The sequence below is a fragment of the Patiria miniata genome, unplaced genomic scaffold (assembly GCF_015706575.1).
Source record: "Patiria miniata isolate m_02_andy unplaced genomic scaffold, ASM1570657v1 HiC_scaffold_9, whole genome shotgun sequence".
Taxonomy (NCBI): domain Eukaryota; kingdom Metazoa; phylum Echinodermata; class Asteroidea; order Valvatida; family Asterinidae; genus Patiria; species Patiria miniata.
Window position 1 is genome coordinate 28,301,834 of NW_024037076.1, and position 25,500 is coordinate 28,327,333.

General features: G+C 43.3%; 1 protein-coding gene across 3 annotated transcripts; it reads right to left on the bottom strand.

The window, feature by feature from the left end:
- Nucleotides 1–1,389: 1,389 nt before the first annotated feature.
- LOC119720768 lies at nucleotides 1,390–25,500 on the bottom strand. Of its 3 annotated transcripts, XM_038190603.1 has the most exons (5): nucleotides 25,202–25,500; nucleotides 18,726–18,795; nucleotides 16,483–16,663; nucleotides 5,133–15,874; nucleotides 1,390–1,778 (listed from the first exon to the last, which is right to left on the bottom strand). In XM_038190603.1, exons 3-4 carry the CDS (start codon nucleotides 16,654–16,656, stop codon nucleotides 5,150–5,152), a joined length of 10,899 nt encoding a protein of 3,632 aa, XP_038046531.1. In that variant the 5' UTR covers nucleotides 16,657–16,663; nucleotides 18,726–18,795; nucleotides 25,202–25,500; the 3' UTR covers nucleotides 1,390–1,778; nucleotides 5,133–5,149. The 3 variants fall into 3 exon arrangements, with proteins under 3 accessions (XP_038046531.1, XP_038046529.1, XP_038046530.1); XM_038190601.1 differs by lacking the exon at nucleotides 1,390–1,778 and having other exon boundaries at nucleotides 4,713–15,874; XM_038190602.1 differs by lacking the exon at nucleotides 1,390–1,778 and having other exon boundaries at nucleotides 4,713–15,874; nucleotides 16,483–16,657; nucleotides 18,725–18,795.

The following is a 25,500-nucleotide window of genomic DNA, read 5'->3' on the forward strand; positions in this document are numbered from 1 at the left end:
CGATTTTAGAGCGCCGTTCTTTTAACAAAAAATTGACTGATATGTGCATGTATGTTTAGACTTATCCAAACCAAATTACCAAAGTCGCTAATCTATCGTTGATATTTACATGCAATGTACATTTATTAATACAAAATTTGCGCCATTTTAATTTGGGCACTGACTTTAAATTGTGAAGTTGCATAAATATGTTTGCATAAATTGAAGATTGAGTTGCAAATGCACACCCATTAACACTCAAAAAGAAGAAAAACCCAAATGTGCGCCTTAATTTTGAGGCAGCTGCAAATTTGAAGAATCCATACCACAAGAACTAAATTTATCAGAGAGAAAGATTTCGCTGGTTATAACACCTTACAGTTCATCACAATTTGGTCAAAACTTATATTCTACATTTGCCAAATATGTGCGCATTCTTTTGTACATGTACAGGGAGTACAATTTTTAGTCAGGTTCCTTGACCTGACAATTCTCTGATGACTCTTCATAAGTAAGAATCGACAGAGACATCAGGTCTAGGAACCACGCGAACAATTTTTGAAAGCAAGTTTCAAAAGAGGGCTATCTTTACACATAGCTTTGAAAGGAAATTTGGTAAAAAAAAAAAAATGTGCATAGTGATATTTCTCTTAGGCACTCTGGCATAGTAGAAATAAAATGTTACCAAAAGTGAATTTTTTAATCTAATTTAACATTTGGAAATACTATTGCTGACAACGCAACACTGCAAATTCCTATTAAAGTTATGATACTGAGCTGACTACTTTTACTTTTGATATTTTGCATAGCCAAGTTTCAAAAATTACCTAAGCAAATTCATGAACTAATGAAAGTACACAACAAATTTTAATATCACTACTTTTCACTCGATACTGCTAGAAATGCAATTACTAAAAGCTCAATTATCTCAATAGAAACCCACACTGTAAGTCCTACTACTATGCCTACTTATCATGAGTGCTAAATTTAAGACATTAAAATACGTAGTCATTTGTGAAAAAAAAAAACCATGTCAACAATTAATACATACTTGTGAAGAAACTGGTACAAGAATTAACATGTAAACAAGTAGTTCATACAATGTATTGAATTCCACCCTTTTATTTTTGCCAAAAATTTCAATTGTTACAAAAGGCAAAATGTTCCCGCCATTTTTTCGATATACAGCCACATGCCACAAATACCGACTCGCAAGAGTCATTTCAACAGTATTTTTTCCCCAAAAAACCTCATATGTTTCAATATTGTGGGTGTGCACTGGAGCGTAAACTGTACAACAATAGGCTGTGCACAACGGCCAATTCAAGATAACACACGGTTGGACTCCACAGACTTTGTGTGTGTGTACAAAGACTAGAGGGATTAGCGTGTTTAGACGTCACGCGGAGGCGAGTCGAGGCAATCTTGACGTTTTAACCCGTCAGCTGTGCCCGTGTCTAAAAAGAGCCAGTGCGTGTTAACCCGTCAGCTGTGCCCGTGTCTTAAAACAGCCAGTGCGTGTTATCACGTCCTCCGACACAAACTGGTAAGACACTGCTTCTTTGGATACATTCAATGGATGAAGCTGCTAGGATCATACGTACATAGCGACCCGGCCTAGTGGAAGACCCCAAAAGGTGGGAGGACTGTTTAAGATCCGATGGTACAGCACGAGGACCGAGCTCATTGACAGAAGGTACCAGACTAACCAAAGATAGGAAGAACTGACAAGAAGCCACGGAGCAAAAGCCAACGCACAGTCCTGGACTGGCGAGGACAGCTTGAGGTCAAGGTACGTCCTAGAGTAAAAGATTGCATTTATTATGTATTTGTATCTTTGAACAGAAGAAACACACCTATTTTGTTTAAGTGATTTTAAATATGCATCTGGCTACAAATTCATGTCTCTTCTTAGAATGCCACTTCAAAAGTGCGTTGAATTGAACTAATTTTTTTTGTTAACCAGGTGCGTGTTTTGGCGACCACGACCAGAAAATTAGCTGTGAAGTCAAATTGATAACCGGAAACATGTTAACGCATGCGTACAAAAACGCTGAACCAAAAACAGTGTCAAAAAGTTGTAAACAAACATGCGGACATTTTGACAACATTGATAATTGATAGGTGTTCGCAGCCTGTTCCGGCAAAATTTGGGACAATACCTCGTGGCCTTGTAAGTTGGATAGATAGTTTATTACAGGCCACTTAAAATGTACAAACTTACGATATACGTATTACAAACAAGCATCACAAGCTTGTTGTTCCCAGCACTGTTTATAAATGTCGTGTTTTTATCTTTCCACCATCTTGAAATGCACTGCGTAACCGACCCTCACCCTTGGTCAAGTTTTGGTTGGAACAGTGACATCACTCCGGCCAACCAAAGTCACAAAAATGCTCAACCAATGACCAAAGCTGAAACATGTTTCCGGTCACAGTCGCGAAAACACGCGTCCCTGAATGTGACTGCCATTGGTTCATATATTTTGCGTATTCAGCTAGACCCCTCCGATGTCACGGAGGAATTTACAACCATCACACTCTTAATACGCATTCAAGAACATGTCAGGCATGTAACTGGGAAGTCACCAAAAAAGAGGAAATTCAAATCTTTCCAAGACTTTGTACAGTGGTTTTTCTATTTTCAATGACAGACATGGGAAGTGAAAAAAGAGGAAATCAGCTGATCCGAGGAAAAGTTGCATGCCTGACATGTATGTCAAACACACTTTAAAAATGATATGTGGTTAAAAGTACTGCGTTCCAGCTTTTCTTTATAAGTACTTTCTCAAACAAGCATGGATGCTGGCAAGATGTCATACATTTAAGTGAAGCATGTTTTTTTGCCTGCATAATACTCTCTACACATTCATAAATGGGCGGGCACGGCCGTACGTCCTGGTCAGCCGAACCGATGAAAACATCTTTTCATTAGCACATGTATTTCCATTGATTGCTATGTGTCACCATTCAGCACTCCATACTCAAGAACCATTGAGTTTCAAGAACATGGGTCTGGGAGCTAGATAAGCCAATGTAAAAAAAAATCCTGAATCCCCGCGCCCGCCTATATCTTATGTTCATGCAAGACTTGGAAGTTCTGCCCACTGCATATTTCTTAACGCGAAATTCTGATAAATTTAGAACTGCTCAAGCCGAACACAGCAAAGGCTAAATCCAACCGTGTGAAGGCTCCTCATAGAAAAGAATGGCTAAATTGTCTTCAGTATTATAGAAATTTGCCCTCATTTGTATTCCACAAAAAAATAAGCAATTGTAAAGTATCAAACAGTTTTTCTCAAATCGGAGAGCAAAATCCGAGCACTTAAAATGGCCTTTCAACAAAAAAATCAACATGCACACTTCTTAGCCAACAATTTTTTTCCAGAATTTTCCGCATGCCTGACTAAAGCAAAAGGCCAAATTAATATAACTAAAAAAACGAAATTTCAAATTAAAAGTGTACAAATGCTAGACTCCTTAGTCAATCAAAACTATGTACAAGTTGAATAATCAAAATACACTGAATACTACAGTGCATAACTGTTAAGGCAACCTTAAACAAACTCATAATACGAAGCTAGTTTAGCCAACATTAAGAAATTTGACACAATTGACCAAAAACACGATTTGCCTTCACAGGTCCGCAAACAACTGTTACTGCTTGGACTCATCCCTGTGAGGCCAAAAGTATGTGTACTTTACAAGCTTTTACTCAAAAGCTGCAGCTTTAGATCATGCTTCCCATCTTTACTACATGAATTTAAAGGTAATGGTCACAATTTGCAAAAAAAGAAATGTATTTTGGCCGATTCAAGGAACAACACAATATATCTAAAACAGGTTATTAACCAGTTCGCGCCGGAGGCTGAGTATACACACCAAAGTTTTGCGGTATTCGGAACAGATGACAGATAAACATGCAGGGAGGCCAGAAATATCTGTCAGGGAACCCGCTCGCGGCGAGCGAGGCCTGAAATATGAGTGTGCTGCCTGAGGGTCATAGCTTCAACCAGCCTGGCTTGAGGTCGAGTGAAAAGTAATCCCGCGCCTCGTTCCTTTCTTGTCAAAATAATCCCAGCGAGAACTGGCTAAATAACGAACCTGTCAAAATTTTAGCTCAGTAAGATATCATAGTTTTGGGGAAAACTGTGAAAATGCATTTGATCTTCATTTTTCTCAATGCACAGCAAGGTTGCCACTGAAAGCTCTCTCTTTCAAAATGTTCATTAACCCTTTACTTGCTACACTCCATATCACTTCAATACATGTATTTGCCAATTTTGCTTGTTAAGTCAATTGCCTGCAAGAGGGCAAAGGGTTTACGATTTCATTTGCACCCTCTTGTGGTACGATCCCCAATTGTCACTCAAAAAAATATGAGTCATTCACGGATATGTAATCCCTTGCAAACTGAAGTAAACTCGGTCAATTTGGGTCAGTATTTGAAAAGGCGCCAGATTTTTTTCTCACAAAGGTTTGGTTCTGACAATGATCAGGAAATTATGTGACACGTATTTCCTCTTTTCTAAAAAATGACAGCATACTAATTCACAGGATGTTTGCAAATGGTGTCCACTACCTTTACGGCCAAATTTCATAGCCTCACTTGTTAGAATACAGACAAAATTACATATTGGAGGAAACACTACAAGGAAACACTACAACTCACAGATCAAACATGCTTTTTGTATATTTGTCGAAAAAGACAGCCTTTATGCGGCAAAATTTATGGGGCAAATTTTGTCGGCTTGGCTTTTGCATTAAAAGTTTGTGGTGAAATTCAGACAAATGTATGTGGAACACGCAAAGGCATTCCCATATAAAGGAAAAGGAACGAGGTAGGTGAAAGTAATGCCGACAAGGAAAAATCGAGAGCATTATTTGTTTCTGTTGAGAACATGCACATGTTATCTCCTTGTATAAAAATTCTATAATCATTGAAAGTAGGAGGCAGAATTTGCACCTTTGACTTTGCAACAAGCAATTACCAAGATGCGTAGGTTCGGATTGGTTCACCAAAATCAGTGATATTTGTTCAAATTTTGTAAAATTTCATTCAACTAAAGGGGAGGGATACTTTTTTCCCCATCATCCCTATCTCATAAACTACTGCAAGCTTATTGAACTTTGAATTGTCTTTCCTCTTGTACCTTTATGAAGGTCTTGGTTAATACTGAGGCCACTCTGTCATGTGTCGGAGTTCATGCCGCTGCCACGCCTCAGCAACATCAAAGAACCTCTGACAATACCGGCACTCGTACAGCTTCTTTCCCTTGTTGCTGACAAAGACATGCTTGGGGCGTGGCCTTTCTGGGATGATGCCTACAACAGGACTGTTCTGATTGTCTCCCGATTTCACCGAGGTGCTGGATGTAATTCGTTGGCGTTGTTGCTGGGAGGCCTTCTTCGACACCAATGTCGTGGAGGGGTTGCGTCGAGGGTACCGGTGAATCTTTTGGTGGGTGGCGATGGCAGAGGCCGTGGAGGATGAGAAGACGCAGTACTCGCACTTAAAGGCCAGGTTGTAGTTGTGCAGTTTGAAGTGGCGGTTGGCATCTTTCTCGTTAGTGCTGGTGAAGGGGCAGAGGGAGCACAGGAAGGGGGTCCGAGTGCCTATGGTGTTGGTCCGCTCACTGTGGACCTGGACGTTGTGTATCTGGAGACTGCTAGCATCTGGGAACTTGACATGACAGTAACGGCAGGTGATCAGAACATCACGCTCAGCAGCATGCTTGTTCTGGTGGCGCTGTAGGTGAACTGCTTGGGCCGTCTTGAAGTCGCAGCCTTCCTCCTCGCACTGGAAAAGGTTCTCCTCCTGATGTACCAGCATGTGGTGCTGCAGCTGACCGCTGCCCGTCACCAACCCACACTGGGGACACTGGCATGGCAGGCTGGCCTGCGCCTCGACGTGACCCTGCGCCACGTGCTGGTTCAGATCGCTGCGACGCTTGAACTTAAATGAGCAGACTGAGCATTCGTACATCTTCTCAATCTGTGCTGGTGCAACATCCTCCACAATAATGGAGTAAGATGGCTGATATCTTGTCCCAGGCTTTATCTCGCCACTGCTGAAATCATCCTGGACATATTGTTGATTCTTGCCACCAGGTATTCTGTTGTGAACCTTGATGCAGTGGCTGCGGAGGGTCTTCTTGTTTTGCAACTCCCTTCCACAGATCTTGCAGATGACACGGTTGCTGGCTTCCGCAGTTTGCCAGTCCCCCTTCTTCATCAGCTTGCGGTACCGGCACCTGAAGTTAGGGTTCTTGTGCTTCTCTGCATGCCGCCGGAGGTGATGTCGGTAGGCTGTGGCATATGTGCACAGCTTGCATTGGAAGGGCCTGTGCTGCCTGTGCACTGTCTGTACGTGACGGATCATGAGATGCCTCATGGGCGTGCGGTACGTGCAGGAGTTGCACTGCAAGGTCTGGTGGCGATGAAGCCTCCTGTGTTGCTCCAGGCGTTCCTGGTTAATGGTGGTGTACTGGCACATCGAGCACCTGAGCTTTTTAGGCCCCGAGCCACCATTGTGAACAATGGCAATGTGGCTATCCCACTCTCCTTTAGTGGAGGCCCGGAAGTCCTTACACTGTGAACAAGCAAAGTACTCATCAGGAGAATCTGACTGTTGGTGAGGATTGTCCTCTGCTTGCTTATCCACTGAGAGAGTCTCAATATCCATGACAAATTTAGGTTTGGCTTTCCTCATAGTGGGATCTTCATGTTCTGAATATGTAGCAGTATGGTTTTTAACCCGCTCTGGATGCAGGTTTGATGCAATCCACGATCTCTCCAACTGGTGTTGAGACTGTGCTTGTGGATCATAATTTAAAACATTTGAAGGATGAGTTGTATGTTCTGTTAGCCTTTCATCAAGAGAGACAGATGTTGACTCAGGTACTTTTCTCTGCAAAACTGCCTTCAAGTACGCTGACCAATTTGCCTGCCGTTCCTTCTTCTCTTTAGCCTCAGAATGCACATGAATATGGCTCTGTATGGCCTCAAAGGACTGTGAAGAGAATGAGCACTCATTGCAGGTGTAAGGCAGTTTGACAGAGTGGGCAGACTTGATGTGGTCATCCAACATCCTGAGAGACAAGAAGGAACTGGAACACACAGAGCACTTAAACTGGAAATACTGTTCATGACATTTCATGTGGTTTTGGTAAGCCTTTACTGTGTAGAAGTACCTAGGGCAGGCAAAACAGTTATAGGCATTCTTTCTGTGTTTTGTACCATCAGATGAAGCCTGGGTGTTTTCAGGAGAGACTTCAAGACTTGGTGCGGGACTGGGTGATGAGCTTGGTGCGGGACTCTGTCTTTCATCTTCTAGTGCTCTCTTTTGTCCCTTGTCTTTGTGAACCCTTGAATGAGCAGCAAGACCAAACACGTTCTTCACTTTGAATGAGCAATCTGGGCAGCTGATCGACTTCTCGCTTTCTCGTACCTCCCCTTTGTGAACCCTTGAATGAGCAGCAAGACCAAACACGTTCTTCACTTTGAAGGAGCAATGCGGGCAGCTGATCAACTTCTCGCCATCTGGTGCCTCCTTGGGTAGTTTCTCCTCCCTCTTCTCTGAGTGAAACTGCTGATGGTCCATCAGAGATTGGATACATTTGGCCTGAAATGGACACTGAGAGCAGCGGAATGGCTCACCTGGTTGCCTCTTGGCATGGTCCTGACGGTGCTGGACCAGCTTACTGTGTCTTGAGAAGCTCTCATCACCACTGTCGCATGCCAAAACCTCCTGGTCATCATCATGTCTCAGAAACGCATCGATGGCGATGAGTTCATCTTCATTGTGCAGATGACACTGGAAGCCAGATGAAACTTTACAAATAGGGCATCCAATTTTGGACTTGTTCCGAAAGCGTGGGTTGGGAGCAGGCATTGCATCTTCCCTCCTAGTGCTGGCTACTTGCGGCACATCCTCCATTCCAATAGTTGACTGCAAATGTTTTTCAAGGTAATGACGAAGGATGTTTTTGTGGCAGTAGGCAATCTTCTGACATCCCTTACACTCATAGACAAGTCTGTGTGAATCAGCATCAATCTCCAAGATTATTGACTTCCGTAAAATCCCAATTATGTTCTGCATTTGAGCTTGTTGATGTTTCATTAGGGCGCGCTTGAGGCTGCCTTTTGGTTGCAACCATTTACCAGCTTTCCCTTTGAGACGTCTCTTTTTGGACTTAGGGCCGGTTAGAAAGACCTTGATAACCCTCTTAAGAAGCGCATTGCTTTGACTGCTGGACGTGAATTGGGTCTTTCGTTGGGACGCCATGTACAGAAGAGAACTTTGGGAAGCTTTAAAACCACTACTGTGGTTTTCACCATCCAAGGACGGGCTTTCTTCCATGACTTTCTTTCGCGAGCCTCCATGGACCTTGAGATGACCACACAGCTGTCTAGCAAGAGTGAAAGAGGCTGGACAAAATTGGCAGGGATACCTTTTGTGAATACTCATGTGTCCAGCCACCTGATATTGATTTTTGAAGGATCTGTCACACACCCGACACTTGAAGACTTTCTCTTTGGGAGCTTCAACATCTGGGATTGCTTTTTCTTCTTCGCTGATTTTTCTCTCTTCTCTTTCCACCTTGGGTTTCTGAGTTTCTACGCCCTCAGCAGATGTATTCCCACGTTGTGCTGGGAGCTTTTTATAATAGGAATGGTCACTGTCTTGCAGTGACATGGTCCTCTTAAATCGGCGGCGGCGCCTTTTGCCATGAAGCTTCATGTGGAGTTGTCGCTGTTTGGACTTAGTGAAGGACTTGCCACAGAGCTCGCATGTGAATGGCTTCAGAAGGAAAGGCTTGCCCTTGGTCATTGGATGGGTGACCAAGATATGATTTCTCAACTGCGCGACATTCTGGAATGTTTCAGGACAGAATTTGCAAGTAAACTTCCCAGCAAGTTTTTTGGAGCCTCCTGCAGAGGTGGAATCTGTTACTTTTGGTTCCAAGACCTTCGGTTTACTCTGTGATGACTCCTTGCAGTTGCTCTCCTGTGATGCCATGTTGTATTTCCTGAACTGTGTTGTCTTGTGCGCAATGTGCGCGCCTCTGTGGCCACAAAACTTCTTGTAATTGTAAAATAATGCATGGCAGATGGGACACTTGTGAACTTTACGACCTTTGCCTTTTGCACCATCTGTACTGCCGTTGTTGTCCTTGTACAACTTACTTCCTCTCATGTGGATTCTTTTGTGGGCATTGAGCTGGTTAATACGGGTGTAGGTTTTCTCACAATGGGGACAACTTAAAGGCTTCTTTTCTCCATCATTCCTCTTGGAATGTGCTAGGGTCTGATGGTTTTGACTTAGATCAGTTGGATGTGCCTCTGAACTTGCATCCACTTCACTTTTGCGAGTTGTAGAGCGCAAAGTGATTGCCTTGTCCTGTGATAGTTTGTCAGTATCTGCATCAGATGCTGCCTTTCTCACCTCCTCACCAGCACTGCCCGAGACTGCCGTTGATTGGTCACCAATCTCTGAGTCTGGATCAAGTTGTTGTGAAGGTTTTTCTTTGATTTGAGAAAGAGAGGCACCACTTTGGAGATTTGGTGCCATTTGGGCATCACAGATACTCTGTCTCACTTGCTGATTCACACTGATCACTTCTGCTACTGGATCAACAGAATCTGTGGAGTTTGCTGGGAGATCGTGGGCACTCTTCTCTTGTAACTCATCTCCCTTCATCGGCAAGCTGCTGGATGAGTTACCCGTGTCATGTTCTGCATCTTTCAGTACTGTAAATTCCACTGGTTCATCTGCAGAAGCCTCCACAGTGCTGTCTGAGTTGTCTTGACTGCTCTTAGGTCCTGCCCCATATCTTCTGTGATTTACCATGTGACCACGGAGTTGGGCTTTCTTGGGAAACGACTTGTTACAGATGTCACAGGCGAATCGTGGCATATTTCTAGGGAAGCCCCATTTTTCACCCTCTTCATATGGCGATTCAGTTGGTCCTGCTTCCCTGCCAGTATCTTCCAACACGGAGCTTGACTCATCACCTACTCTGGAAGGGGTGGAGATCCCCCCATCAGACACCTGCATAGGTACTTCACTTGGTTTGGTAATATTCTGGGTCATTGCTTCAAAGATACTTGGTCTTGTTGCCGGACTCGCTTTCTGAAGTACAGCAAAATCATCACAATCTGCAATGTCTTTAGTCAGCTCAGCATCTTTTGGCTCGTCTATTGATGCATCGTTTGTTTGCGGAAGGCCCCCAAGAGTCTCCTGCGGTGATGCGTTGCTCTGATCTGCCTCTTGTGACACATCCGAATTAACAGTAACTGTGACATCCCTGGTAAGCTTATCAGACTCCTTCTGTGCTGGGAGTTCACTGGTGTGTGATTGTCCCGTCTTATTCTCTGCAAAAACTGCATCAGATGAACTTGTTTTTGCCTCCTGAGATGCATTCATTCCGACAACACCACCAACTGAAGCATCATAAGCTGTAGAATAATCGGTAGATTTGCTGTCTTCCTTCACTGTGGGTACCTCACAACTCTTTAAGAGCTTGATCTCACACGTGAGTGGTTTTGTTTCCTCACTTGAGTCCACTGCAACTGAATCTGAATCATCAACAGCCACAGGTTCAGCCGCCTGACCTAATGCCGGAACTTGGTTAGTTGTATTCTCATCGTCACTGGCTAACTGCAGCTTTACTTTTATTTCATCATCCTGTTGCTGTTCGGGTTTGTCCAATGTTTTTGATTGTCCTATCTCCTTCTCTTGGGACTTTGTCTCCAAGGTGCACAGTTTTGAGCCTTGACTGCTGTCCTCTTGAACTGAGTCATTAATTACTGCAGAGTGTGGCTCAGAAAAGTCACTATCCGGTGCCTTGCAGCTCTGCACATTGTCACCATCTGCAGAGTCTTCAAGCAGTTTAACATCCTGTTTCTGTACTGAGGAAGTTTCTAGCCAGCTTGTCTCACCCGCTGAGTAAGGAAGCTCAGTTGTTTTATGTATTGTGGGCATTCTTGTATCCTCTAGCATCAGACTGGAACTGCTACCGTGTGCAGGATTTGCACCTGGGTCATTACCCTCCCTTAGGGTAGATTCATTGCTGATATGTGGATGCACCTCACAGCTCAATACGGGAGGCGCATCATGTATACTTTGTCTACTTCCCTGACTTTCTGTATCCATCGCAGCAGTGGAATCCTCATCTGGATCTGCATTACTGATCACCAAGGGTGGTGCGTCAGATATAATTGGTCTGGTTTCTTGACTTTCAGCGACAACCATAGCAAAGGAATCTTCGTCTGGGAGTTTGACCCTGCTCACTAACAATGGTGCCTCATGCAGACTTGGTCTGGTTTTCTGACTTCCAGTGTCCATTACTGTACCAGACTTCTCACTCAGCTGCACGTTACAGATCACTGGGGATGACGCATCTAGTGTCGGAGGTGTGGTCTGCAGACTGTCAGTAACCATTAAAAACAGTGGTTCATCAACTATACTTTCCTGACTTCCAGTTTCCATTTTAGCGCAAGAATCTTTCTCACGCTTTTGAGGATCAGGAAGTTGATCATCTTGTTGTTTCTTTGTCAGAACTTGACTTGTTTCCAAGTTTTTGTTATCGCTTGATGAACTCTTGCAGGAGTAAGCATCTGTCAGACTCGAACCGTCTTCAGGCGTGGTCTCTTCCACTGCTATACTCAAATCATCAGTAATAGCTGTTTGGACAGTCACGCGAGTGCTTTCCTTCTGCACTGATTCCTCATGCTCTTCATTCACTGTAGGACTTGCTTCACTTTCTGTAATTGAAATTGGTGTAGCACCTTGGTCGTTATTCTCAATCACTGCAAGAGAATTGTCACAATCTGTGCTCTGCGTAGAGGAATCAGCCATGTGCTTCTGTAGGGACTGATCATCAACCAGAGAGTGTGCTCCACAATTCTCAGATGGCTGTTTATTGGGTGTGCTTGGTCTTGCTTCTTGACACATTCCAACCATCACAACATTTGTACTATCACAAGGCATCACTTGAATTGTTGGACTTCTGCTTTGGGCTCTTTCTTTTTCATCCTCAGAGACAATTTCTGCTGGTGACTTTAGCGTTGCTGAGTAGCCGATGTTCTCCACAGTGGAAACTGTATCGTGGTGAACCAAGGAGTTTTTAGCCAGTTTGCCCTCTCCGGTTCCTTCCATAGTCTCATTTAAACTCGCATCATTATTTGTGTCAACCAGCATTGGGCTTGTCTCTTTGACATCTTTCGAGTCCACACAGCCTGCTTCAAGCCGTTTCTCACCTGATTCATCACAAGTCTGTGAGAAATCCTCATCAGATGAATTTTGTTTCCCTGCATTTTCCATCTCAGCACTTGCATATCTGCAAACTGTGGAGGTAACGACAGGATCTATGTACTTTTCCTCAGTTGATTTATCACTGGCCTGTGGGGATTGTTCATCAGTCACACTTTTCTTCAAAGTCTGACTTGTGTCCTCAACTGCAAGACTGGAATCTTCGTTAACCTCAGAGTTCTTGGTTACTTCACCAACCTCTTCTTCTGCAAGGTTTTCACCTGTCTGTGGGCTGGCTTTATCGATCACCGAGGGTTGGTCATCAGCTGCATTTGGTGACGTTGACCGACTCACGTCTGTCTCATCACTTGAATCATCACCACTTACTTCAATTTCCTTCAGTTTTTGTGCTGGATCTTCGCTGATTTTAGAATGTCCGGCGCTGTCCGAAGGGCTGTCTGAGGATGACCTGGAGTTGGAGCCGGCCAAGTTGGAATGCACAGCCATGTGTCTTGCAAACTGCTGACTCGATTTGAAGTACGAGCGACAGTTTCTGCAAAAGAACTTGAACAAGCCTTCTGTCTTACGTCTGGTAGACCGTCCCTTCTTTTTATTGCTAGGGGCATCGGCATCAGAAGCGTCCTTGTTTTTCTTCTCTTTGCAAGCTCTCTGAGCAAGGGTCCTTTTCTTGACAGCATCCGACTCATCCAAAGAATATCTGACCAGTAACCTCCGAGGTGTGGCATGCTGCTTAGTGTGATCATGTAGTTCCCCAAAAGAGCTGCAAATCTTGTTGCATGTGTTGCAAATATATGTATTCTTTGATGTGCTGCCAGTTTCCATTAGGGACACTGGGGGCTCATCTGACCCCTTCTGGACTTTAGCATGCCAAGCTTTGTGACTTTTTAGCTGCCTTTGGGAGTGAAATGCGCTGCCACATAGAGAACAAGCATGAGAACGAGACTCCAAATCTGGATTATGACTAGCAATCATTTGGACTTCTCCTTCTTCCTTAACCCTCAGACTGGAGCAAGTTGATACACGATTTAAGCCTGGTGGAAGCTGTTCTGTTCCATGCTTCTTTAAATGGAACAACAAATTCACTTGTCTGGCAAATGACTTTTTGCAGTAGGCACAGACAAACAAGGTCTTCCTCTGTACATCCCCAGAAGCTTTTGAGAACATATTGGTCTCGTCATCATCAATTTTCTTCTGGTTGTGAATCCTCCTGTGGTCCCAAAGCTTAGTCTCTGTTGGGAAGCTCCACTGGCACATGTCACAGGTGAATGACATAAGCTTCACGGTCTCAAGGAAGGGAGTGTCAAGGGATTTCATGCGTTTTTTGTTGGCTGGATGGGACCTGTTGTGGCATTCACTGTGGATCTGCATCTGGGCCAGCTTGGGGAAGGTCTTATGACAGACACCACACTTGTACTCGACATCCACAGGCTCCGGTGCTGGGGGTGGCTCAACAGACGGTGGTTCAGCTTGGGGAGTGGCTATTGTTGCCAGGGCAGGTGGTACACTTTTATTGGTCCGACGCTTCCTTACATGGCTGCCCATGTGGCCTTGCATTTGAGGTAATCTTGGAAAGGTCTTGTGGCATATACCACACATATATTCATGGTCATCGTCCACTTGCTTGTCCCCTACGGAGATCAGTTTGTCTAAGCTGGTTGAGCTATCCACTCGCTGGGCAAGCCTCCGACACAGGCTGTCTAGTGTTTGAAAAAGTGGAGGAGCTGTCTTCTTCTCTTTTTCTGCTTCTGTCTGTTGTTTGTAGCTCGTACCCTCTGATGTTGATATAGGAATTGCTGTGTTGAACACCAGAATTTGAGCATCGTTATCAAGTGAATGTTCATTCATGTCAGGGACAAGTGGATCCAATCTACCCAGAGGAGATCCATCGTCGAGAAGGCTTGGCTTACGTCCCCAGCCAATATTCTCACTGGAGTCACAATTTGCTGCTGGGCAAGTCTTGATGGTCAAGTTGTGACTCTTGGGAACTTCCACGCTGGCAACTACCTTTCCAGACTCATCCATGACTTGAAACTTCTTCTTACTTACTTGGTCTGTGTTGACAAACAAGTCTTTGGCAACGCGCATCCACTTATGGTGGGCATAATAGTCTGAAAAGTTACGAAACTGCCGTGGACACATCCTGCAGAACCACCTTGAGTTGTTAACAGAGTGCTGGCTTTTGTTGTACAAGGACCTAATGAAGTACTGATGGTGGGAACTGAGGCCTCTTGCAGAGTGAAAATTCAGTGGGCAGAGCCGACAGACAAAGCTCAGTCTTGGTATACCCAAGCTGTTGAAGCGAATTACACCTTGCTCCATGTCGGAGAGTCCATCGGGTAGTGTCAACACACCAGGGATGTTCACACAAACTGGCTTGCTCATGCAACCCAGGTGCTGGCTGTTCAGATTCAGTAGCTTCTGTAGGCACCCCTGAATCTGGTGCTGTGCCTTAAGGTGCTGCAGCATGGCATATGGTTCTGAGACTTCGTGCAAGCACTTGCGACACTTTATGGAGTAGGCATTTGGATCGTTAGCTTGGAGGGTCACATCTAAGATCTCCTTGTGCTGCAGTAGCAGAGCAACTGGGCAGCAAATTACTGTTACATCCTTCTCTTCCAGTTTAACCTTGATGTATATTGGTGTGTTCTTCCCAAAAACGGTTGGTGCATTACTAGTGGGAACACTAGAGGCTTGACCATCTTTACTCAGGACATTGCTCAAACCAGAGATGTCAACTTCTGCCAGGCTGTTGTTATCACCCACGTGACTGATCACCATTGTGGGAACCTTTGAAGCAGCAACAGGAACAGCCTTTGGAGGTTGGTTTGCTTGTGGGAGTTTGGGCTGAGGCACTTGTCCAGGAGAGCTTTTCACTTGTGCATCATGCTCCTTAAAAGACTCTTCCTTGGAGATTCTGCTATCTCCTGACCCATCTTTCTCACCAACCCTTTGTTGGTCAACTCCTCTCCCACTACGATATTTCCCTGCATGCTCCTTCGTTACTGCATCCTCGGTTTTTGAGCTGGCTTGCAGAGACTCTTCAACTTTCTTCAGTCCCAACTGACCCAAAAAGCACTCGTCTGTGCTCTTTGCACTTCGCAGGCTGATGAGTGGACTTGCAGGAACTTCCTTTGACTGACTTTTCCCTTGGAGAGTTGCCAGCTCAGTGTCTTCCAAGTTTGGGTCCTGCGGATTCAGGCTAGAAGGAGGTTTGCCATTTCCACCCACGTCTACGGTTTCCTTGTTGGAAGATACAGTCACACTAGTGACTTTCTCCACACAGCTAGCATCGTTTTGACTGATAGCCACCTTCTTCAAGTTCAAGGGCAAGCTCCCTTGAAAGTTGGTCCCCGTGGATCCATGTGCATACAAAAACAGTTTTTCGGATGGACTCCCTTGTTTTATCAACACAAGCGGACGGGAGGCATTTAATGCTATGCTGCCAACCGGACTACAGGCAGATTCTGCTGCAGGACCTGGAACTCTAAATGATCTGCTTACGGTTAACTGTTCAGCGTCCACGCTTGGAGGAGAGCTGGCCAATCTTAGAGTTTCACTGCCTGACTGAAGGCCTTGATCACATTGGGAAGGTTGCATGAGCACTGCACTTGGGTTCATCTGGAGGATAAAAAAAGGAACAACAACCATTGGCTTGTTTGAAATATCACCTGAGGATGTGTTTTAATGATACAAGAATCATCATCTTTAGTCTAGGGATGAACCTGCAAGTCGTTTGTCACACAGAAATTGAAGCCCATGCATGTGCCACCCTGAAAATTAAACCACAAATGCAATTTCAGTTTGTGTGTATTTATACTGAACAACACAATCCGTGGTTATAGACATCAGAACAAACCCCCCTCTGTGTCCCAAAATGGAGATAGAGAGGTCCCGCCCTAAGTCATCTATGTCATTTCAGCTACTAACTCCCAGGTATGTAAGAACAACTATTTGATACGCCAATTGTGTTTTATTTCTTATAATTTATTTACACAATATGTACATGTACACATTGGAAGATAACTTAGCAAGTAGACATACAAGTATGAAATTATCCACACACAAAAAAATTCAATTGCCGACCCTATGTACACCCAAAATTGTAGGGTCGACCAGGTTACCAGAAACACAGCATTATTTTTTTTTTTGCCAAGAGTTTTAGCTAATAAATGGAAATTTGAAAATATGACACATCAGTGAGTTTGAATTTGTGGGACTCTACTAACCACAGCAGGTGAATTAGTGATTCCCCCTTTGCCTTCTGGCTGTATAGACGATGACGATGATGCAATCTCTGTTGCCTGGTTTCTCCTTCCCGCAGTCCTCTCTGAGATGCTCCTTACCGTGGCCCCATCTTGGGCTGTGTCTTGGTGGGTTAGCTTGCTGCTATCCGACTCCATGCTGTTCGGTTAAAGTAAAATGATAGCATTTAACCTAAACTCTTGGAATTGTAGCTAGGAACCGTACTGAATCCTTCAAAATCCACCGCTGTGTTGGAAACCAATGGGACTGACTAAAAATTCAAGAGATTGATCTGCTTGTACAGTAGCCTGGGGAAAATTCCGGGGGGGGGGGGGGGGGAAGTTGCATAGGTGCCACCTTATATCCTTATATCCTCCTATACACAAGTAAAAAATATAAACATAACATTTAAATTAGTGATCGGTGGCCGCCATTGCATGACATCGTACAATGTATGGCTGGTAAACGGTTTCGGCAATAGCAAACATTTTGTATGCATGGTGAAATGCTATGCTTAGAAACTTAATGAAATATTCCCCTGAGCTAAACTTTTGTGAAGTTGCTAATAAAACAGAAAATTGTTCTTAGCAAACGTTAAAAATCTGTTGGTCAGTCAAAAACAATAAAGAATCACATGAATGTTGGCCAGTAACCTGCATTTGGTTAGCCTGAATGCACGGCTGTGTGTATGTGCTGTATCAGTGTAGCTTACCAGGCTACACGTTCTCACACAGGGCGAATCCCGATCCGTCATACGCACAGCGTATGCATACTCAAACTACACCACATTGTTCGGAAACACTGTACACGTGCATACACGCAGTACTGTCCCATGTGGAGTCACAGCCCGTGCCCAGGGTCTTGATTCAACTGTTAACTTCCGGGTTTTGCAGTTATGTTACTGAGAATGAGCTGATTACGGTAGAACGGAATCCGAGTTGCCCTCAATTGGACACGGCAGACTGTTTAAAAACATGGCATGGGTGGCGCCGCGCCCACGCCGGCATTGCCAAACCAGCCATCTTGACCTGTGACATGATTGGCCACTGACAAACATACTTTTTGCATATCCACTCACACCCCCCTCCCCTTCCTCCCCAATTTTAACGGAATCCCGTCAAAAAGTTAAGAAAGACACAAAACTTGCAAGTTGAATCAAGGCTGTGATCCAACATGACTCGCACATGTATATGTACAGTTTACAGTGTAAACGCAGGCTGCACATGTACGTACATTGTAACTCTCACATTGGGGCAGTGCGTGCGTTTGTTTATGGTGTAAATCGAGGACACACACATGCAACATCATTGATGAATTGAGGACAGGAACCAAATGGAGGACGACCTCGATTAGAAACCGTGTACAAAACCAATGAGAGCTGTTGTGAAAAAGTTATGAGTATAAACAAAGGAAAAGGGAAGAGGAACAACGAAAATCCGTGATTTACATGTACACCATAAACAAACGTGGGTGTACAGGTATGTGTGCAGTGCAGTGTGTATCCGTACAGTATAATGTGGTATACACATGTAGTTTGAATATGCACTGCGGGCTTTGTACGGCGGATCAGAGTTTCGCCGTGTGTGCACTACAGGGGGCCAGAGCCAGGTAAGCTACATGTAGGCCGGCCAGTGATGCGCGCACGCTGATACGTCACAGTCTTGCCATCAAGGCTAGTCTTTTGTTAGCAAATCTCTTCTGGACTTGGTAAACTTCTGCAATAAGTAACTCCTTGAAACTGTTCCATGGTTTTGCAAGGAGTGCGTTTGATTACTTCCCCCAGCTTACTCGCGCCTGGCTCCTCGTGTGATGACAGACATGCGCAGTGGAGCTAAATTAAACGAACAGTTTTGGGTAAAATTTGGTCCAAGAGCTGGAAAGTTGAAGCTTGACATGACGCAGGCTGCATCCGAATCAACTGTCTAGAGCTAGGTCTAGGTCCACGCCCATTGAAAAAACGCGGGGACGCGCTGACAATAGAAGTATAGCCGTAGCTAGCTCTGGAAGCCCGTTTCAGACACGGTCTGAGGCGCCTGCTGGCCGTCATGTTGGCAGCCATGTTTATTGCATGGCCTTATGGGATACTTACCCAAGTAACCCGCTCGGTGAGTCGGTTACTTGGGCCAGGCTCGAGTAAGCACGAGACTTCACGTGAGAGGTAAATCCAACGCTGTCGCGCTTGGGCAGGGGAAGTAATCGAATGCACTCAAGGCTAACTCCACTCACCTCAATAATGTAACCAACTCCTATGTCTTATGATAGTAGGACTAGCTTCATGATAACCGAGTCAGGACATCCTGCACAGGGGAAAAAAACAACATAAGTTGAACTTTTATCTCCCCTTTGATACTAGATTATTGCAACAATATCAATCTTACCAGAAGGGAAAAATACTACCTTTTGTTTTGGGTCGTCTTTAAAAGTCTTTTCTGAGTTATAAAAAGGTTGATGGAAATCTCCAATGAAATAAAACAATAAACAAGCTCGATCGGATCTCGGAAGCTGCGGGCCAACAAATTAGTCACATGATTGTGCCATGTTATTTCTGGAAGTCAGTTTAAAAAAAATCAGTTTTTTGACTCCAAAAAATATGATTCTACCATATTAGGTAACACTAAAAACATTACGCTGTGCAAAAAACAAAATGACATACGTCTGCAAGAATATAAACACTACAGACACACCAATGGTAACATTCTACCATATTAGGTGCGCGAAAGCAAACACGAACGTGAATTTGTGACGCCAGGGCAAGTGATGACCTTTGACCCCAGTTTGGTCATGTGACATGTTGGGGCTGGGCTACTGATACTTTTAGAGGGGTGAGGTACTAATTTGTGAAAGAGTTCTATAAAAGTATGATGCAAAATTGCAAGCGATCGTTTGTTTAACAGACATGTACGTATAATGTGCGTGAACTGTTGTGGAGGAAGTGAGTCTAACTAGGAAGGAGATGATGTAACATTTTGTCAGTGTAGTATTGGCTATACCCATATATTCATAATCAAGTGATCACGTGACCACCCCAAACTGATTAGCCACTGTAGTCATGATGTCAATATACTGTGTAGTTTACTCTTAACTGTACAGGTCGGTTCATACTCGGCGCGAAAGCAAACACGAACGTGAATTTGTGACGCCAGGGTAAGTTTTCGCACTGCGAATTTGCAAAAGTTGAACACATTACAACTACTGTGAATTTGACAGAGAATGCTTTGTGACGTCAAATTTGCATCGCATTCGCATGAAGTAAGAACCGCGGCCTTAACACAGTGCTTTGGCACAATGTAAATTGCAAAGAAATGAATGGCCATATACCTCGCTAATCCAAACCTACATTTCTAAAATATTTTTCCAACTTCAATTTCAGAAAACAAATTAAATGCTCCAAGGTAGTTTCGCACTAATTTACTCATATTTCAGTCATTCAAAATGTCACACTCAAATGTTGAGTTATAATTGAACGTTATTTTTTTTTAATTTTTGGAACTTTTTAATTTTTTAACTGTGTTGGCCTGCATTCTCTATTGGCCAAAAAAATAATAGTTCTGCTTCCGGTTTCCCTGCCTACCCTATTCTGACAGCCCCTACCCATTTTTTCTTATGAGAAAATGAGGGAAAAAACACCCAAAACCATAAATTTCTACCTTTTACCCTTGACTACACGCAGACGCCTCCATATGAACGTACACAAAAAAATCGGGCAAAAAAAAATTGTCCCTACCTACCTACCCTATTTTCAAATGCCATGTAATTGGAAGCAGAACTATGGAGTTTTTTTGGCCTTACCATGGCTAGAAATAACACACAGGTCTATGGGAAGTGGCTGCCAGCCGCTTCCCATTGCCTCTTGTGTAATTTCCAGCCACAGCCATGTAATTGGAACAGGGACTAAGGCTTTGGTGTAGACAATAAAATAGCGCCACCAAGAGACCACTCCGATCATTTGACATTTTGAGAGTTTTCATAGCCATGTCTTCGGCCTCCAGATATTTTTTTCTAGGCTCCCCGCACGGAGGAAACTCTGGCTCAATATTACAGTAATATGAGGCCAAGGGTTAGAGAATTACCACTGTTTGGGCTTGAAAGGCATCATTCTGCATCCAAAGTCAGGGTCTGGAAACTGGAAACCAGTTTACAGCATTGTGGTAACAATACATCCAACACAACAGGGCCCAATTTCACGGCACTGCTAAGCAAAAATATTTGCTTAGCACAAAAAAAGCCTGGCTTATAAAAGCAGTTTACCAGCCAAATTCCACGTGATTTTCATGCTATAGCAAACAACAGCTGAATGCTAATCACGAGCAATATACATCACACAGAGTTTTGGCTGGTAACCTGCTTTTCTAAGCCAGACATTTTTTGTGCTCAGCAAATTTTTGTGCTTAGCAGCGCTGTGAAATTGGACCCAGAAAGCTTTGTTTCATGACAAAGGTATTGTATATCATTTGCATTTTAAGCCAAAGTTTTTAAGAGCTAGTAATTTATTAATTCCGCTGACCTGCTCAATGTGTTGTGTCAAAAAAAAAACAGGTTGTTCCTTTTTTTTTAAACCTGAATATGAAAAATACAAGCACAAAAATGATCTTGGAAGCTGCGGGCCAACGATTTTGTGTTCATGCATGAGTGACGTGATTGTGCCATGTAACCTACTTTGACCATATTGCATTAACCCTATAACTGTAGGTCAGAATAAAAGGTCCCCATTTATTTTACCAAGGCCAACATGTTGACAGTGCTACTTTTATCATTGAGATTCTTTGGAATTTGACCAATTTTGACCTTTGACCCCATAACTGTAGGTCAGACGAAGGGGTCACCATGGATACTTTTTAATGTTTGACCAATGCCAACATGGTGACAGCGTTACTTTTGTTATTTGAGCTTATTTGAAATTTGATGTTATTTTGACTTTGACCCCAGTAGTGTTTTGAGTAAACAAAATCAGCTTTTTGACCCCAGTGACCCCATGATGACCTTTGACCCTAGTTTGTTCATGTGATATGTTGGGGTGGGCTACTGATACTTTTGACAAAGTTTGGTTGAAATGGGTCAAAATATGTAGGAGCAATAGACAATGTCAACATTTGTTGCTAACTACAAAAAAATGTGACTAACTATTAACTAACTTTAGAACTAACGGACAGACATGACAATTTGTTGAGCTTCTACCCACAGCTATAAACTACTGCAGACTACGTGGGAAGAAATTAAAAGCCATGTACCTAACGAGTAACGTAATAGCTGGCTAGTGCCCATTAGTGGAGGTAGTATTTGAAAAAAGCCATTTTTCCAATGATGGTTCAGTCCAAACCATCATTGGGAAATGGCGGTAATTCTTCTTTCCTTGAAAATACCAGCACACCGGGCATGACAATGTCACAGGATTTTTGATACGTTTATTTGCTTTCAAACAAGTAGACTATTGTATAATATTTTGGCATTTTGTCTTTTTGAATGTTTGCAGATGGGCTTTAACCAATGACTAAAGCCCATCAGAATCAAAGTTTCATTGATGTGGCTGTTGCGGTTTTATTCTATATCATTTTTTTAAATCATTCATTTTCCGATAATTGTATCGAGTTCTGTTGTAAAAAAGTTGGAGTAGAGCTGTTTATATGTAATTTTAAGGTAAAAGATCAAAGTTCAACGGTCAAGGTGCTACCATCCTTACATGTTCTTTGTGCTTGTGTGATAACTACAAAATGAGGAAGATATACAGAATATATGATACAAATTGCCAGTCTACATGGGCGTCGCCAGGATTTTTTTCTAGGGGGGGGGTGGAAGCAAAGCACTTTTCCCCCCCAAATCCTTGCACTTTCTCTTGCATAATCTCAATTTATCATTTTTTCGAGGATGGGCGGGGGACATTTGCCCACCCCACCCCCATTGACACCCCTGCAGACGCCCATTTTGTTAAATGTGCATTAAATTAATAGTAAATATGACTTCACACCTCTTTTCCTTTTTTTTTGCTTTTTTTTTGCTTCTCCGGGGGGGGGGGGGGGGGGGGGGGGGGGCAAGCGTCCCCCTTGCCCCATCCTGGCAATGCCCATGCCAGTCTAGATGAAAAGAATATTGATTGGCGTTAAGGAAAGACATGACTGCATATATACAACTAATATGAGATCATGAGATTTTTTTTCTTATGAAGACACAGTTCATATGATTTAGACTTTTTAAAGGCTTTAAAGGGAAAATACAACATTTGCAAACATCAAAAATAAAACTACCAAATCATTTTGAAATACCTTGCTGGACTGTTAGTGAATGACAGTGTAAAGCATCCTGTAAAATCATGGCACCTGGTATACTGTCATTTTCAAGAAAAGTGGTATTTTTGTATCAATTTCAAACGCTGGTCGGCCGACCAGCGTTGGAAAAAAACTGGCTTTTTTTCAAATACTGGCCCCAATTGACCATCGCACTTGTTTGCAATTGATTACACACCTACGAACAGGTACAAGCCAGCTAGACTGGTTCCCTGACCTTACAATTCCCCAATGTATGTAAACTGCTCTGTTTCTTCTTATATGGAGTCAGGGAACCAGACTACAGGAAAATGATTGTTTTTCTTGGTTTTTATAGCATTTTCGAACCCAAAACCTCAAAAAAGTCAGTGTAACTATATAAATTTGCTATATATCTCCAACCCCCCAATTCCATCCATTTCTGAAAATTACAGCAAAAGCAAATGATGTATATTCCCTTTAACATCTGGACAATAAAGTTCACATTGGTAGCTTCCTATGTATGCATACATGCATTTTCATTATCCCTAACTTTGCAGACAAGTAACTTTTCTGCATATTAAAACCGTCATGAATCCTCGAAAAAATCATACATGCAGGAAATACAATACATAAACTTTCATTTTTAATAGGCGCCAACTCCCATGTTAATAAGTATAGTGGCTTGGATTTATTAACTTCCTCAATCCTACAAACAGTGCTGATAATGTGGAGGGGTGCTAAGAGGGACTTAAAAAATAAATCAGGCTACTTGTAGGCGGAGGGAAGGAAGGGGGGGAGAGGAGGTCCCCTTCAGGCTGGGACCTTAAGTGCTCAAAACGATGCAAAAGAAGATCAGACCAACTTTACTGACTCAAAATTACTCCAAAACTTTCACTGGGCAAAGAAAAGGTCCTCAGTATTTCACCAACCATGTTTGAAGACTCAATTTTTAAAGGAGACTTTTCCTCAATATTTAGCAGTGGCTTGCACATGTATGAGAGGGAAGTCAAGTGATTTCAAAATGAGGCTAAAGACTAGACTTGTACATGTCCATCCATGGTCCAACTGTTTGACAACACTGACTTCTTCATTCATTGTCATTAGTCTGGTGCTTGACTATGGAGAAATGTGTAGAAATAGTGACCTAGTACCCGACATCCTCGATATTTCTTTTGGCACAGTCAGCTGACAGTTGATGGATGCAGTACTGAAGAGTTGTTGGACTGGTTGTTTCATGTGCCAGTCTATTTTCTTGTATTGCATGTTTTCAGTACCTTAAGTTTTGGGACTCTCATACACAGTATTGAGAGTCCCAAATTTTTGGACTAGGTCCCCTCATGAATCCACTGTGGTCTGACTACAAATTAACCCTTGAACCTCTAGCTGAAACTATAATCCTTAATGTTAATTTACATCCAAGGCTAAATCTCTTTATAATGTGCTTCAACACTATGTCTTCTTGTACCCTTAAATTATCGTGACCAATTATTCAACAAAAAATGTGCAAGTTCCCAAAGTATTGTAATATGTTCACATTTTATACCATGGAGGGTGATGGAGATATATAGCTCCTGCATGCAGTACAGGCCTACCTGTTTATATTTTTTTTTAATGTCTGAAGTTTATGCTAAGGGGCCCCCCCCCCTAAAAAAAAAATCGTCCGATTACATGGCATTCAAAAATCGGGTACATGTAGGTAGGTAGGTAGGGCATTTTTTTTGGGGGGGGGGGGTGTGTACAATCATATGGAGGTGTCTCCATGTAGTCAAGGGTACAAGGTTGTAATTGATGGTTTTGGGGTGGTTTTTTTCTCATTTTTCCAAAAATTAGGGTAGGGGCTGTCAGAATAGGGTAGGCAGGGAAACCGGGAGCAGAATTTTTTTCCCTATGGGATATAGTTAATGCATTACAAAATAGCCTAGGCTATATGGTTAGCAGAATTTCCATAGACATCATACAAACATCACAGCACAATGCACAATTTTCAGACAGCTGGACACCACTCTCGTTACTTTTGCATGCTGGGGCCGTGAATTATGCATGCAAAATGCAGTTATGTAAGTTGTACCAGTGGCATAGTACCTCATCTTTTTTATTGCTCACGTCGAATGATGGATCTGATCTGAAGAATAACCACACCAAAACACCCACTGACCCAGCATCGTCGGTCGCTATAAACATTTACAATTATTTTGTTAACGGCTTACACTGAACATTGCGTGTACATAGGTCGATTCGCCGGCTTGAGCCAAACAAAGCCCTGGCGCAGTTACGGCGCCATTGTGCCACGCACAGGCAGCTTTACGTAGAGCCAACGCACCATGCCCGCCCGTGCTCATATTCATAACACAACCCCAATCTACTGGCGGCGACCCCGGTACTAAAATCCCTTTTACTGCCCGATCAGGCGGTATGGAAATCATCATAATACATCTTTTTCGTCTTTGCGATGTTCTTTACCTACCCTTTAAGCAGCAGACGTCAAACAAGGAATTTTGATGCCTTTTTCTTGGGGTCAAAAATCGCTTCATGTAGCCGTACCGCGTCGTGTCCACCGATACCATTAAAGCCAATACACCAAACTCATATGTACTGCACACACGATTTATAGCTTAGAGCTGGGTGTATTTGTATGCGTGTGGCGCCGTGAATACAGTTTTGTACACGTATGCATTCAGTGTACACGCATGCACAATGGTTGAGTCCATGGCCTTTAAATACATTCCCGGATGAAGGTCCTGTTTCTGCTCCACTGATTATCAT

Coding starts and splice junctions, on each gene's coding strand:
- LOC119720768 (XM_038190603.1), bottom strand. CDS start 16,656: ATGGAGTCGGATAGCAGCAAGCTAACCCACCAAGACACAGCCCAAGAT. Junction 15,875..16,482: donor TCACTAATTCACCTGCTGTG/GTTAGTAGAGTC, acceptor TTTATCCTCCAG/ATGAACCCAAGTGCAGTGCT.